The sequence below is a fragment of the Indicator indicator genome, chromosome 1, assembly GCF_027791375.1.
Source record: "Indicator indicator isolate 239-I01 chromosome 1, UM_Iind_1.1, whole genome shotgun sequence".
Classification (NCBI taxonomy): Eukaryota; Metazoa; Chordata; class Aves; order Piciformes; family Indicatoridae; genus Indicator; species Indicator indicator.
Genome location: NC_072010.1, coordinates 29,342,633 through 29,358,962, shown reverse-complemented (window position 1 = coordinate 29,358,962; position 16,330 = coordinate 29,342,633). Strand labels below are relative to the sequence as shown.

Here is a 16,330-nt window from a genome sequence, read left to right as displayed (position 1 = left end):
AACTAATCACCATGAGGTTTTGTTCCCTGCAAAAGCAAAAATAATCCAGCAGCTAATTTTAGTATCATCTTACATTCCCACACAGGAAAGTGAAAGATAGAAAGCATGAAATCCCAAGTTCTTAAAAGTAAGTCGGGAAAAGATCAACTTGGCCTCACTACCAGCATCTTGGGAAACATATGGACACTGCTCACAATTTAAGCTAGCATCATACAGGTCTAGCCTAACAAGCATACAACGATACTTCTGTTACCTGTTTTCAGACAGATTATAACCACAGAGAGTGAATAAACATTTTAGAGGTTAGTAACTCAACTGCTATATTTAAACTGTGGCAGTTTGTGTCCCAGTTCGCCAATCAGGCTACAGTAAATTGAAAATTATTTTCAAATTTTAAACTCTGATTGTCAAAGTTTTGCTTATAAAGTATTTGGAAAAAACTAAATACTACTTATTTTTATAGCTGGAAATTCGGTGACAACTAGCTCCCAAGAGAACTTCAGCTAATTGCTTCATGTAGGCAAAATGGCTCATTTGGTATCTCTTGTACTCTAAATAGCTGCTAGAGTAATCTGAGTGTATATTCTTTTCAGTAGCACGCTTTTCCCTCTGAAGGTTCCTAGCAGTGGTGAAAAAAGTACTAAGAAAGAAGCATTGAAGTTTTTAATAACTGATCAACCTGCTCAACTGCTAAGTATTATCATGTGGTACATGAGGGTTTTTTCATTCACCTACAATTTGCATTTTCAAGGATATATATGCACCAAGAAGAACAAAAAGTCCCACATAACTCTATTTAGAAGACAGTTATTTAAAAATCATCATCAATACCAGGGCAATCTTGCAAGCTTGCTTGTCCCTTTTTAGCTTAGCAAAATATTCAAAGCCTTAAAACTAACTTAAGTGTTACACAACATGCATTCTTTTTAATGGTCTGACAGCTTCACAACCATTTGTTCCAAATCACAAAGCAACTCAGTTACAGTGGTTGCCATTTCTTGTCTCCAGCTGAAATATTTCTGTGCTCAGATAATACAAAACAAATATGCTGTGAGCACCACTGAGCTCTGCACTGTTCACACCAGGTCCCAGCAAGAGGCACAGCCAGTCCACCCCAGTTTGCATGATGCTCTCGGAGGCAGCCTCAGTTCAAACCAGAAGACCATCAAATTATCAAGAAAAACTGCTACCCTTTTAAGACTCTCAAAACTAAGAATTCACTTTTGTAAGAAACTAAGTTTAGTAATAAGTTTCAGTATGATTAATACACTCATGCACCTTTTTCTTCAAAGTATAGCGGTAAAGCAATTTAAGAGCAACTGGGATCTTTAAAAGTGCAAGTATTCAGTATTACACATGCAATAAGAGAAAATTGATTTAAGACTACTGTTATCTCAATGGACATTTAAATGTTGGTTTCAGGGTCAGAAGTCTTGAAAAATCAAGAAATAGCTAAGGCAGAAAAACAACCCCAAAAAATTGCCAAGTCAGAGACTAACAACGTTTGACAAGCAACTACTACTAAAGATATTTAGTAGCATAAAAGCTTTGCACCCAAGAAAACCTAGGAATTAAAAAATAAATGTAAACTGAAATTAAGTGTGTATTTGAAACAGAACACAAAAAAATACTAATTTTCCAATCACAATGAAGAGTCTAAAAGGTATGTAGTTGAGTAAACCATAAAATTTTAACAGTTGTATTGCACATCCATCACACAATATATTATCTCAGGAGAGCCTTTTTCTTTTCAGAAGTATCAAACCTAACTGCCAGTAAATTTAGTCACCTGACCAAAAAATACAAAAGTGCACTACCAGTTATTTTTACTTGGTCATTTTTTTTGGGAATTTAAAAGGTCAAGATTCTCATAAATGCTCATGAGAATCTGTGAGCAACCATTGTTCAAAAACAATAGTTCAAAATGAAATCTAAAAGTCAGAATGATGGCAAAAATATTAGCTTTAAAGCTATTACTTTAAAAACTGGTAACAGCTTAAATACAACTTCTCGCTTGTCCCACTTGCATTTCCAGCAAGTGACTGTTTTCTATTACCCCTGCTGAAGGAATCAATATAGCTGTGAAGACCTATGGAATCAACTGTATTTTATGCATTTACACAATTGTTTGCTAGGTCAGAGTTGAATATGCTGGCATCATAGTGGTGTTTTAGTTAATTCATAACTGGCAATATAACTCTTCACAAAAAGTACTTTAAGATTTCTTTAAAACATAGGTAGACAGACATAATCATGCAGGTATTACATACTCAGGAATGAATATACTTTCCACTTCAGTAGAGTACTAAATTCTTTCTTCCTACTTGACAAGAAGCAAAACGTCTTTGAACAGGAACTCTCCCAGATGAAGCTATGCTGCATACATATCACCTAATTAATATTTTGCACAAGTATACTATGAAACTCTGTGATCTACCAGAACACAAGAACACACCGGGGGCAGGGGGAGGGGGAAGAACAAGAATGACAATTGGATTCTACCAGAACATTTGTTTTGATAAATCTGACTTCTCACAGGACATGGTACAGTAGAGCTCCATGATTCTGTGGTCAGACTATAAAGTATGGCACCTTCAAATTAATTCATGGTGTTATCCAAGAGACTGAACATACAGGATAAAAACTGCTTTGAAATTTTATTTGTTATGGTTGTTTTAAAATAGAAATGGACCCCATGAACAGGAACCACTTAAGTGTCAGAGAGACTTCTATACTTTTAGTTTGAGTAAGAACTGAAGAACATACTACAATTCTACATGGGATTAGTATCTCTGACTAGTCAGGCTCCATGCATAAAGAAGGTTGCTAATGTGCCTGTTTTGCTGTCCCTATGATTTTGATGCATTCCCTTGATGCTGTTGATTATTTAATAAGCAATGCAGTTTTGCAGTGGTAGCAATTCTGCCTTACTAACAGATAATCAGATACATGCACAGCACATGCATTTCAAGATCACTTTCAGAAGCCAGTTCAATGAAAGCTATACTAACCAGTTTGAGTTTTAAACAGGATATAAGTGTTTTGAAGTCTGTTATGAAGTTTAAGTCATAAAAGAAATTTTAATATAAACCAGAATTCACCTTTGTTGCCTGATTAATGGCAAAGACACATACCAGATCCATCACAGATTGGAATCTTATGAAACTATCTAACAAAACACTATTCCAGAAATCACACTACCATCAATAAAAAAAATACTCAGACATTCTGAAAGGGCTGCAGGACAGTGGGGGGGATCTTACTGCTAACTCTAGTTCACAAACATCTGCAGTACAGACATACATCCTCTATCAGAATGCTGAAACCTTTTAACTCTCCTGGCAGCATCCAAGGCAAGAGGATTTATGCTTCACCTTCCCTTCATGCTAGGCAGCTAGGAATAATATCTCAGTCACTCACAGGTTTCAGAGACAGCACAGGTAAATTAATCACCTGTTAAAGGCAATTTGAGAGAGCCCTTTAGTACATCCAAAAGAAAGGAGTTCTACATCTTACAGGGAAAATCACTGCTATCAGAAGTGTGGAGAATAAAAGCAGGATTCAGAAGCTCAAAGTCCATAGTTCCAAGTTCCACAAAGATCTAGTTCCTCTGTACGTGAAATAATACACACATAGGCAGTGAGTAAAAAATAAAACTCCTCAACTGAGGTATGAAGGAAAAACAGATTTGACAAACACTGAGCCCATAACTATGCACTATGAAAACCCTTACTCTTTCAAATTAGAACTCACATAGGTTTAGCTGGTTTTACCTGCATAAAAGAGACTTATTTTTGATGTTTGGCCAAGAGAGCACATCAGAGCACCTCATCCTATGTAAACTTGTATCTTTATTTTGTAACAGGAAAAACAGCCAGCAGAGGGGGCACAAGTTAATAAAATCTGTCCTTACATGAGGTAACCACGAGATAAAAGGCATGCTGTTTGAATGCTACCTCAAATAGGTATAAACAGGTAAATGCTTTTCTAGAACTGTGTATATCTGAAAGACCCTTAAATGATTGTATAAGTACAAATATGAAATAATCACAGAGCCCTAGCCTCTAGATCTAATTCTGCGTAATCCAACTGTTAGTTCATGGTTTCTGACACCAGGGACAGCACATACTGTCATTGTGCTTCACCCTTCTCTGCTGTGGATTGCCCATCTTTTGGAAGGCTTCAGCCACAAGCATTCAGCTGTATTGCACACACTCTCTTTTCTTTTGAAGCTATAGAACAGTATTATCTCTCAAAATATTTTATCTTTTGGAAAAATAAGTCTTAAAACAGAGTTTTAAGAAAGTCTGTTAGAATTTATCAAGGTCTGAACTCAGGCTCCATTAACTCACCATATTTTCTCCCTGCGAAAAGGAAAATGATGCTCAAGTGGTAATTATTTCTCCTGTGCTCAAACTCTGAAAGTCAGAGTACCAATGGCAGTGATTTTGCAGTAAGCACAGCTACCAAAAAAAGACGTTTCCTCCATGAGGTAAGATTTCAAAGCCTAAACTCAGCTAGGTACAGCTCTTCTTCCACATAGGTTACAGCACGATTATTATAGTCAAAGTAATTTTTCATATCCTGGACAATTCTTTAGATAAGTACATTGCAAATGCCTAAGAGTTACTGCAACATCCAAGACATGCACCAATCACAGCTTCTTATTTGGAATGTCAATGGCGGATTATAAAGTTATGTAGGTTTTGCTTCATCCTTTACCAGCACTACAGATGAGCAGTAGATAAAAATACTTTTGCACATGTAGGTAGGACACTGACTTAGTGATACAACTGAAGTTTTCTGCATTTCAGGTGACTGGAACAAGTGGGTTACAGACTTAAACAAAACACACATACACAAAAAAAAAGAAACAGTCAGAAAAAGGGTTCCAAAATAGAACCAGTGCAACAGCAGTCTTTTTCTAAAGCTGATTCAGAAATTAAACTTCTCAGCAAACCAGCAAATCGTAAGAATGGAGCAAACAATTGTTATCTCCATAATATAGGCTACATAAGTTCCATTTAAGAAAAGGAAATTTGAAGTATTTAGGAAAATAAATGGGATTTTAGAAGTTATTTGTTCCTCCTATGCACTTTTAAAGTAATCTTTTTTTTAAAAAATGACCACTTAAGGCCTCAATTAACTATTGAAGCTCCACATGTATGTCATCTTATACTTGGCCTGCCCAGTCTGAAAAAGCCCCACAACAAAAATCAAAGATCCACTCAGATATTACTTCTGTAATTAAGAATACTACAGAGACAAAACAACTGAACTGTGCAAGAAAAGAGAAATTGCAACCTTTTCCCCAAAAATTTAATAATAAAAATAATAAATACATTTAAGCATAGTTGTTGCTTGCTTTGCCTGATCTTGCAAGTTTGCATTCTATAGGCAATGATTTCATTGTACGTGGAACATGCAACAAAGTTCTGTGCTTAATACTGTTCTTACAGGTGCTTATAAATTTACATGTTCTATGTTTCCAAGTCTTACACTGAGTGTACTGCCTAAAGACTATTCAATTGCACAACTTCAGACATTTTGAAATTGTACTCCGAAAGTCTGTTCTAGCAACAAAACAAACAGAAAGGAAACTAAGAAAGCAACCCATAGCAGCCTGAAAAAATAGATTCAATGCAAGAAATTATAATTTTGGAATACACAGATCTCCTTATTGAATAGTGCACATGTAAAAACAGAAGGTAAGTTCATACTGAACAAAGGAACGATGAACACATGCTGTGATTTACTAAGATATCAAATTCACAATCTCAAGATATATTGATGTCTCCATGTTCCTAAATCATACAGTCCCCATCATTACTAACTCAAGAGATTCTAAAATATCAGCTTAGTATAAAAGTTTGTCCTGTTTCTTTCATCTAAGAACAAATTTAATTGAGTTCTAAATAACATATTATATAAGTGATAACTTCTTGATTAAATTCTAAGTGCTCCACTTTAGATTAGGTCCTTCGTAAATTTTAAAATCAAGTAAGTTCCTGAATCTTGCACAATTAAGTGGTACTCTTAAAACAAACAAACAAGAAATCCCACACCAAAACAAACCAACCAAAACCTATCAACCAAACAACTAGCCAGAAAACCCCTCCCTCCCCTCACAAAGAAAAAAAAGTGAAGATGCACCTTATTAGTTTGTTACAGATTAGTAAATGAATCACTACTGGAATTATCTGAAATTGGATAATCAAGCAAGAAATCCTGGTGGTTTCCAAAGTTAATTAACTGAATATAGTACATGTAAGCTGCTAAAAATAGGTTATATTTGAGCTTTTATACACTTAAAAAAACAAAACAAAACAGAAAAACGCTAAAATAACCAGTCACACCAAACATGACTTTAGAGTCAGCCCCAAAGAACTTTTGGGTTTAAAGATGATTTTGGTCATATTTCCTTGAAATATTTCTGAATGTTTTATTCCAAAAATAGTTGACCTTGTCAAGCTTTGAGCAAGCCCATAATTACTGCAGCCTTTCTGCTTCACAGCAATGACTTCACATAGCTGGTGCTGGCTCAGTCAGTGCAACTGACAGTGCTAATAAGCCAGGCCTCTGCTCTCCATATACTGGAGAAGGGTAAGGAGTCTCACAGCTGCCAGGACACCGAGTAGGGAAAATACAAAAAAACCCAACCCCAAACAAACACACCTACAATGGGAAAAGTCAAAGAGGGTTTCATATAAAACTATTCCCATCTTTTTGGGAGGTTATGAACCCAGAGTACTGACAAGCTGACTGAAAGCAGCTTATTGACTAATGAACATAGGGCAGTTCTTAACTGCCCCAAGACTCCCCCCTACAACTCTCTCATGGAATTTATCACCACTACAACAGCAGCAACTTGGCTGTTTTAGAACAGATTCTTAATGATGGGGTTCACAGTCCAGCTTGTTAAGGATGTGAATCAATCATTTATTGTACTACATGAAGTCATACTGACAACTTCAAGCAAGTTTGGCACAACTATGAGCACATGAGCAGCTACAGGTTCAGAAGGAGGGCAAGCAGCTACACTGGGTATATCTTACACATAGATGTATAAAATAAAGTCAGCATTATAGGATTTAAAGTCCAAAGGGAGGAGTATTGGTAGAAGATGGACACTTCTCACTCATATTCTGTATGCTGAGCATCAAAAAAGAATGTCAGTACTCTAAACTTCCAAATTCCAATGACAAATATTCTAGGTTTGTCCAATGTACCTTTTTAACTCAAGGTAACTGACAGAATGCATAGTGTATTCAAGCAATGTATCTTCAAACAGTATTATTGGACAAAATCAGATTAACACCCTGCTATCCACAAGCAGTAGCAGTTACATATAAATAGAAGAAGAAAATATTCTATATTAAAGGAAATGGGAATGGTTACACTGAGCAGGTAACAGATGTCATTACTGGGGTAAAAGTTTCCTGGCCAAGTCAACAACACAACATTAAACATTATCTGCAATACGTGTGTCCAAATTCACAGTCAAAATTCCATACTAGAGACCTCATCTGCACTGAGGTTCCTGCTAGATAGGTCTTCTAAAAGACTTCCAATGTTAAAGCAATGGAAATATGTTAGACATAATCAACACTTATTTATCTTCTATTCTAGTTACCTACCATTGCAGTGCTGCAAGATCCACACTCACCACCCACATTAGAATAATTACAGTAGGATCAGATTTTGACAAAACCTCTTGTCCTCTCATAAAAAACAGAAGTCTTTTCTATCCAGTGTCCTAACCACAGTTGTTCAAGGTGCCTGACTACAGCTGGTATCACATCTTGCAGCCAGCAATTTCTTACCTATTTTAATTCAGCTGTAGGCACTAACCTAGTTTCCCCACTGAAAAAAAAATAGGTTTAAATCTATAGTAGACTGTATATTTATGTAAGGTAGGGCAAATCAATTAACTGAGTCAGAGACACTCACTCTATAATGAAAACAACAGGTGCTTAGGTAACAGGCACTTCACTGTTCATTAATGTAAGACTGAAATTGCCTAAACAATACATTTTTGAGAAATCTAGTCCATTATAGGTCAACTTTACAGTACCAGAGTGATTAAATACATCATAATAAATATGAAATTATATTTACTGTCAATACTTAGAATTGTAACTAAAAGTATGCTGATGCATAGAGAACACCTCATGAATACATTACATCCTTTGTAGACATCACAGAAATACACCACAGGATCATCAGAAATACGGCTCACAGGCTAGTCCACTTACAAAAAGAATCAAAGATGTTTTTATCACAGATGAAATTTTTTTGTGCACAGTGCAAACTGGACATTTAATAGAGTTGTGCATTAGCTAGATACTAACTCATGTAAATTACATGAAATACTAATCTGTTGCACATACACCATGAAAACACCATGAAAGAAGGACCAGACAAAAAGATGCTAAAAAGCCATGAAGGGGACATACTTGGGTTCTTTAAGTGGAAGATGCAGATATGTGAATATGCTATGAATTAGAAGACTCACTACATTGTTAAAGGTACAGAATGTACAGGAAAAAAGCAACAGCAATTGCAATGCAATCACAGTTTCAAGTGAGCCTCAGATGAATTGAAATTCAGACATACACAAATAACAGTTCTTCCAAGCTTCAGATATGTCTCCAAGGACCATTCAAGAATGAATGTAACCATTCAATAAAAGAAGTGAAAACAAGCTTAAAGAACATAGATGTAACAGAGACGTTCAGGAAAAAAAACGAAACACCAATTTGTACTTCACATATAACTGAATTCCTGGTGCTTTATCGATACTTATTTGCTCTGCCTCCCAACTGGCTGTAATGAAGTGCAAGTGCTTTTCAAAAACACCAGAGTACTTCAACTATGGCACCTTGAAGCACCCAAATAAGAAATCCAGTGTATTCAAGGAGTCTATAATGACTTGAGGCAGTTTTAGATAGAAAGTCAAGCCAAGAGAAAATTTTAATAGTCCTAACTCTCCTCAGACATTCTCCAATGACTTTTTAGTAAATCCAAGATTATCAGCCAGACACAGACATCTCTATCACCTGACCCTTAGAAATCAAAGCCACAATGAACACATTATAGCACTGCTCCCTCCACATCAAATTTATTGGAATACTGAGCACTTAAGGATTCAAAGTGGTCAATGCATATTTGATATTCAGATCATAAGTAAGTATCTCAATTCTGCCAGTGAAGCAGATTGACAAGATCATTTTTATCAGAAAAAATAAAGTACTTTGTGCAAGCCTGTTTCAGCTTTTAAATTCTTTTTAACAAGTACTTTAGAACTAGACAGAACTTTAAGAACACTAAAGTTTAGTGCGAATGCTGAGATTGACAGTGAACTCTGTAGCTCTGGGAACACTGAAAATCATGGACTTCCACCTCACAACACCAAAAAAAACACTTGCAACAATATCTGATGTAGCTCTCATTAAAGGATACTATAAAACAGAAAATTAGAAACATTAACAGCAGACAAGATGGCATGTTTAAAGGTTACAGCCTAAAAAGTGTAAATTAGAAGCAATACGCTTAATTTCATCATGTAGGAGGTGAGAAAGATTGACTTTCACGAGCACTTCACACATAGGTCTTTGACATTAATAGGCACATAGGTTCACATTAAAATAATTTCTATTCTGCAGAAAACAGGAAACTATAAATCCTTTTATATATGCACTTCTGTGATTACTATGCCTAAGCCTGCTATGCTGTTTTCTGCTGAAATTGTCCCATTTGGGGATTTGTTTTTTCCTTTTTTTTTGGTAAGTGGTAAAAGACTGGTAGAGTTGCTCTGTAAGTGCAAAACTCTTTCAACACAAGAAACAAAGGGACTGTGCACCTGTGCCAGCATGACAAAGCAGGAAATGCTAACCTAAGCTTTGGTTCCAGATTTGGATAGACTCTCAACACTGATCATGTCAGTACAGTGTTTATAACCTCAGAATACCAAGACAAAAGTCATGCTCAAAGGACTATGACTTCTGAAAGCAAGGAAATCCAGTAAAATTCCTCAGAAACCAACTGGAAAACAAAGCTGCTGAACAATTTAAGGAAAATACATAATGCAAAAGCATATTAAATACAACATTAAGGGGCAATATTTCATGTGATTGTTGGGCTATTATTTTTAAGCAGATCCCTGACACAGATCAGCACATAAGCAAGAAGTCACTTTACAACATGTGACTTAAAATCAGTACTGTTGTGTGCATACAAGCACAATTAGACTTATCTCTTGAGTATGCTTTATACATGTATTTGGAATACTATAGGATTTAAGCCATTATGGCAAAACATGATGATCTCTACATATCAGTACTGAGTTTTACTGTGTGAATATATCAGAGATACTGCTATTGTACTTATAAATAGGTCTAACTGTATATTCAGAGAGAACTACAAAGCAGCAGTTAACTCAAGACGATCACACATGGTATGAATAAAAGCCTTGGAAAAAAAAAAAAACTGTGGAGTTAAAAAAACTATGTGGGACACATTTCAACTTCCAGGTGAGAAATAGGTCCTTCCAGTCCTCAGCATATCTGTAAATTCACAAAATGTTCTTAATCAGCTGAATTCCATTTGGATTTTAGTTTTGACTCAAAAGATCAGTGCCTTTGTACACGTGAAATGCATTGCAGAAAAAAAGGCTTTTACTGAGACCGCACACAACATTGTAAGTCATCAAAACGGTTTCAGTTTTAGTATTTGTCTCAATGCAGAGAGCACCTTATTCATTGCTGTGAATGAAAAACACTAAGTCCACTTGCATTATAGCAACACTACAGCTGACTTTGTTTCAAAACAACTTAGTTAGCATGTGCTTTTGTTATATCAAATTTGTTTAAAAGTCAAACTCATCTCTAAGCTGGTTTTACCATATCAATAATAATTACGATGCTGAACAATACATGCAAGATACTCTAGTGAGATAAAAAGCTCATTAAAAGCTTATGTTATTGAAAAGAACTGTTTCTAGCTGCAATATTAAAATAAAATTTCACCCTGAAAAATTTTTAGAAAAAAAATACCACTTTGAAATTCACTCAGATAAGGACATTTTATCCTCTCAAACCTCATTCTACACAATACTGCTGAAAAAAAAAACAGTAGAGAGACTTTCATTACTCAAGTAACAATAGGCAAGGTGAAACACAGGGTATGAGAGAATCAGAGCTTTAGCAATTTCAAAACATCCATCAGATGTAAGTTTTGGTAGTGCTGTGTTGCTCCTTTGCAGATAAAGTATCAAAACACCATTGACACATATTTTACTTACCTTAGAGTCAGAGCTCAGTCCTAGAAACTTCGTTAGAAACTGCAAATAACTGAAGTACACAGACTGTTCAACCATTTGTTTTCATTTTACACTATTATAACAGCAGCTACATTTTTCATGTTTTGTGTTTCCACAGAAACACACCTATTAGTATTTTACCCTTCAATCAACTACAAAAACCTGCACACTTGCTTCACTTGAAACTATTCAGTTAAACTGTGACTACACATGTACTGCTGAATTAGCCTTAGCCATAAGATTTGAGAGAGTATTACAGGAGGACATAAAATCTGCTAGTAAAAGGCTTGGTATTTCAGACTACCTGAAACAATGGAGAAGCTGAATTAAGGGAAGCATTACGAAGAGAATAAGCTAAGCACAAACTGAAGTCTGTTTTGTGTGATATGACATTGAGCCCTTACTGAACTTCTTGAGTTTAAATCGCTTTCTTCCTGAAGACATCCAAGTCCTGCATTTTTTCCTAAGCTTTTTATAAAAACGCAAGAGGTGAAGAGGACAACTATTTTTAGTGAATGCAAAAAGCTGACTCCCTATTTGAAGGCTCATTCGTCTGCTATCACAATCAGTACAAAGCAACATGTGGTAGGAAAAAATATAACCATTACTGGACTAAAGCAATATAATACAGAATCTATCCATCTGAAAGTGATATAAAAATTATAGGGATAGTCACCTTAAAACACATGTACTTTTCAAAATCTTTTCTTGTTGACAATAACCTTCACAAAAATGTGGATCCAACAACCCTAGATACGGCAAAGGGTTTATACAAAGTCCTACAATAGTACTAACATCAGAAACAGCTTATGAAAAAGTTTCCAGGATCTTGACAGTCTAAATGCATTGACAGAGTCCCTTTGAGATCTGAATGTGTGGAACTGTGGTCAGCTAATACAGCTGTACACTTGGGTAACTCAATCTTCATGAACTGAGTCAGTACTTTACTGAAAAGGTAATATGATAAATACTCATATTAAAAACCCAAACACTGATGTTGCAAGAAAATACAAAGAAGGACATTTCCTCCATTTCAGAATCACTCTTGTTTGGGAGTCAGCTGATGGAGAACTCTGGTCTACTTTGAAAGAAATGAAGTATAATGAATCACACTGCCATTTAAACAAACATTTCATACTCAGCAGAGGGACAGGGCATCATGCCTTTGGATGACACAACCAGACAATCCCATCAAGCTTGAATCATGTCTTGCTGTTTGTACATCCAATAAAAATTTGTTTTCCAATTCATACACGTGATGTAAATTGATCTTGGCAAATATCTTAGATGCAAAATAACAAGTGTGATAGTCAAAAATGTTAAGACAGAGAGATTATTTTTTTCCAGAGAAAAGCTTAATAACACTTTAATTACTTCATGCAATACCACACTTCAGATAATCTAAATGGTGCATTTTTATAAAATTATCTTTTCTTCCCACTCTACGATAATCACTCTTCAAACGTGTCTGTTGTATTTTAGTTGAGTATTCAAATATTTGATGACCTTAGTATTTGCAACTGCTTTTAAGAGTGAATCAGCACTTTATGCCCTGAGTGAAAACTATGTCAAATGCAACTGAGCATTATAATCACTTTTATTATGCTGGTTTTGTACATTTCTTGTACCATGTACATTTAAATACCCGTTTATCTTGAGAGTAGCCATGAATGACAGGAATTTGACAGGATACGACATAGTACTAAAAGGCCAATGTGCAGCTGAGGAAAGTTAACTGCCTTGGATCTCATCCTGTGAGTGCTGAAAGACTGTTTAAGTGCTCCAGAATTTGATCTGATTTATGAAAAAACACTGCTTTGATTAGTAGAGCCAAAATGGGAACTCGTGACTTCAGCAGCAGATGACCTGGCACTTGCAATACATTAATTTTTTTTTGCAGACACTAAAAAGAGTAAGAATTTGTCTTTAGTCACCTGACTACATATGTGAGCATCTCTTCAACAACCAGCTCCACATGTGGAACAAAGCAAACTGTGCAAAAGCAAGTTGAGTTAAAGCCCAGATAGACTCATAACCAAGTAAGATCAGAGAAAGTAATTGCTCCATAGATAACAGAGCAACTATTTACAGGCATGCACACTACTAGTGAGTCAAAAGTCAAGACAATTCAGCTGCCCACTTGATTGAATAGTTGAGCACAGCTGGTTTACTTAGAGCAAATTTTTTGACATAGGTTTAATTAGAGTGCTAGAACTATCAGTAGCAATGGGAAAGAGCAAGTATTTTACATGTGCACCTAAAGTGAGAAGTGTTCACAAAAAGCTTCATAGAGCTCATGTAACTAAACATCAGAAAATGGGAGAGATTAGCACACAAATGTGTAAGAAGACAGCAGATGATAACAGAAAAAAAATGACCATGTGCAAAGCTAGCACTTTGTTTTTAAAAAAGTTTCATCACTAAACTGGCATTTTAAAAATGTTTAGCCTCACTTGGTCACCTAGTGGCAAAGCCACACAATGCAACATGAGAGAGAAATTTTGTTTCCAAACAAACATGGCATGTTATCACATACTCTGCTTAGACTGGTAAGGGGAGAGGAAGAGAACTTATTTTCACAGCCACATTCCCATGTTAAATACCAACAGTAGTAACTAATCTTCGGACTGTAGAGGGAGCAGAGATTCAAGGTAGTACACCCTATGTGAAAAATATGGTATGCTTTGCCTAATATTAATGTCCTTTACATGAAACATATCCCCATTTTAATCCAGCATCATAAAGAACTGGGTATGTTAAATCTAGAGTTTGTCTGGCCCATCCCCAAAGAAGGAGTCCTGCTTTAAAGGGATAGCTGCAATATAGACATTAGAAAAGCACAGCTTCTCAGTACTGTGATATAACCAGTAGGTCTATAAAAATACAGGTATGTAGAGAAAAGTTGTAGTAAACTCATTGGAAAGAAAGGGTTTTGGAAAAGTTGTGCTCCATTCAGTACTTTTGAACATACAATGTCATTAGACAAATGGCTCATCTCCTAAATGGTTCTAGAGCACTGTATAGAGAAAGTCAAGTTTTCATGATCCAACCAGGCTCACCAGTTACAGGTCTGAAACAGAGACCTGATACAAAAAAATGACAAAGTTTAACTGAGAAGGCCAACTTGGAGACTACATGACTGGAGAAAAATTGAGGAATAATTAAAGTTGTTTTGTTTTCTTAAAAAAACCCAAAAAGTTTGGTACCAGACTATAGTCAGTGACTGCATTTCTTCTTTTGAAGCCCCACCATGGAGTATTGCATGAAGATGCACACTTTGGACACTTTGGTGTCTGGGAAGTTTGTGTTTTATGATTTTTCCACCTATTAATAGTCAACCTACCTGCCCATAGTTGTCTATGCCAGTTACTAATCTATTTAAGTTTAATAAATCAAAAGCTGTCCTTAGGGACTGGCCAAGAGTCGTAAGTCCTTCAGCTTGAAGGTTTTTCAGTTCATTCATAAACGTTGCATGGTTTTCCTTCCAGCCAGCCTGAAAAGAGAGATGTGAGAAGACTTATTCTCCACGTCTGCACTTTGCTATCCTGTTAAACGAGGAAGTACCTTCCTTGATGCATGCAGCTCACCAGAAATGCTAACAAAACTCCTCTTAAGTTACTTAGTGTCGCTTCATAATGCCTGAAAAGATGTACTTCTCTCAAACCTTTGAGCACCCCATCTGTCAAATTATGATTTTGTTAGTTGTTCCACGTGTCAAATTTCTGTGAAATCACCGATGCACAAACCTTGCAGTTATTTACGCCTCTCTCCCACAGCCCTTTCTGGATGAAAGCCGACTGCGCTGTGAAGCGACCTCCAACATGTACACTGTCTTGTGTCATGTGGACCTACCGCGGTACGTGTCCTCCCCCCGCCCCGGCAGGGGTAAGGGAAATGCCGTCTCCTTCCGAGTCCGGACTCTCCGGACTAAAGTCGGTCCTTCCCCTGTTCGCCCCTTCCAAGCTGAACTCTCCTTGGAGTTGCTGTCACTTCTCCCAACTTGAATAAATATCCCCCACAGTTCATTGCTGCTCACACACCACACAGGGAAAAAATGTCGGCCATGTTGATGTCAGCGATGCCGCTGCCGCCGCCAGAGCCCGTGTGTGCCGAGCTCCCCCGGACCGCCGGCAGCCAGGGCGAGGCAGGCGGGGGGGCGGCCGCCAACGACGGCCCGCGGCGGCGCGGAGGGGCCGGAAGGAGGCCGGGGGGGAGCGGCGGGAGGAGGGGTTGAGCGGGGGTTACCTTGATAGCGTAGGGAGGCTCCTCGAAAGTGACCAGCATGTACCTGTCTCCCCTGCTGGCCGGGTCTCGGGCTCGGAGCTGCAACGCGGGGGACAAAGCAAAGAGTGAGCCAAGTGACGGCGGTGCCGCCAGAGCTCCCGGGCTTGGCTCGACATGGCCCGGCACGGCCCTTCCCTCCCTGGCCACACACACGCACTCCCGCCCGCCCTCGCCCCGCGCCCCCGGCCCAGGCAGCCCCCCGCGCCCTGCCTCCCCCTCCCCTCCCCGCGCAGTCACTCTCGCTCTCTCTCGCCTCCTCTCGCAAGGCAGAGCCGGTACCTTCATGAAAGTCTCTACAGCGCCTTTGGCTATGTCCAGATAGGTGGTGCCCAGATGGGTGCGCTGGTTCATGGAGGCGGACGTGTCTATCAGGAAGAGTAAGATGGGCATAGTGCGGAGGGGCCGGCGGCCGGGCGGCTACATGGACAGCGGGCGGGGGGCTGAGGGGAGAACCGCGGGGCGGGTTGGGAGGAAGGGTGGGGGGAGAAGAGAAGATGAGGGACAGCAGAGGAGTAAGTGGCTGTGAGTGCTCTGCACGGGGAAGGGCGCCTCCCCGCTGCCCCTCTGCCGAGGCGGGGGGGAAGGGGGGGCAGCCCTGCCTGCCCTGCCCTCCTTTGTGTGAGGGGCCTGCTCAGCCCAACACAGGCTGGTTTATGAGGGAGAGGCGGATAGGGCTGCACTGCTGGCTAACCTTCCCCCCCACCACCTTCCTCCTCCACCGCCGCC

At 38.2% G+C, this 16,330-nt stretch overlaps 1 protein-coding gene across 1 annotated transcript in view; it reads right to left on the bottom strand.

The window, feature by feature from the left end:
* The window catches only part of INTS6 (integrator complex subunit 6), a 43,454-nt gene extending 27,460 nt beyond the window's left edge, over window positions 1–15,994 (bottom strand). Inside the window, exons 1-3 of the mRNA XM_054391076.1 lie at window positions 15,884–15,994; window positions 15,566–15,643; window positions 14,664–14,813 (exon numbers count right to left, since the gene is read on the bottom strand). Coding sequence (XP_054247051.1) covers window positions 14,664–14,813; window positions 15,566–15,643; window positions 15,884–15,994 — 339 coding nt within the window. The remainder of the gene's footprint in view (window positions 1–14,663; window positions 14,814–15,565; window positions 15,644–15,883) is intronic.
* Between the last annotated feature and the right edge of the window lie 336 nt (window positions 15,995–16,330).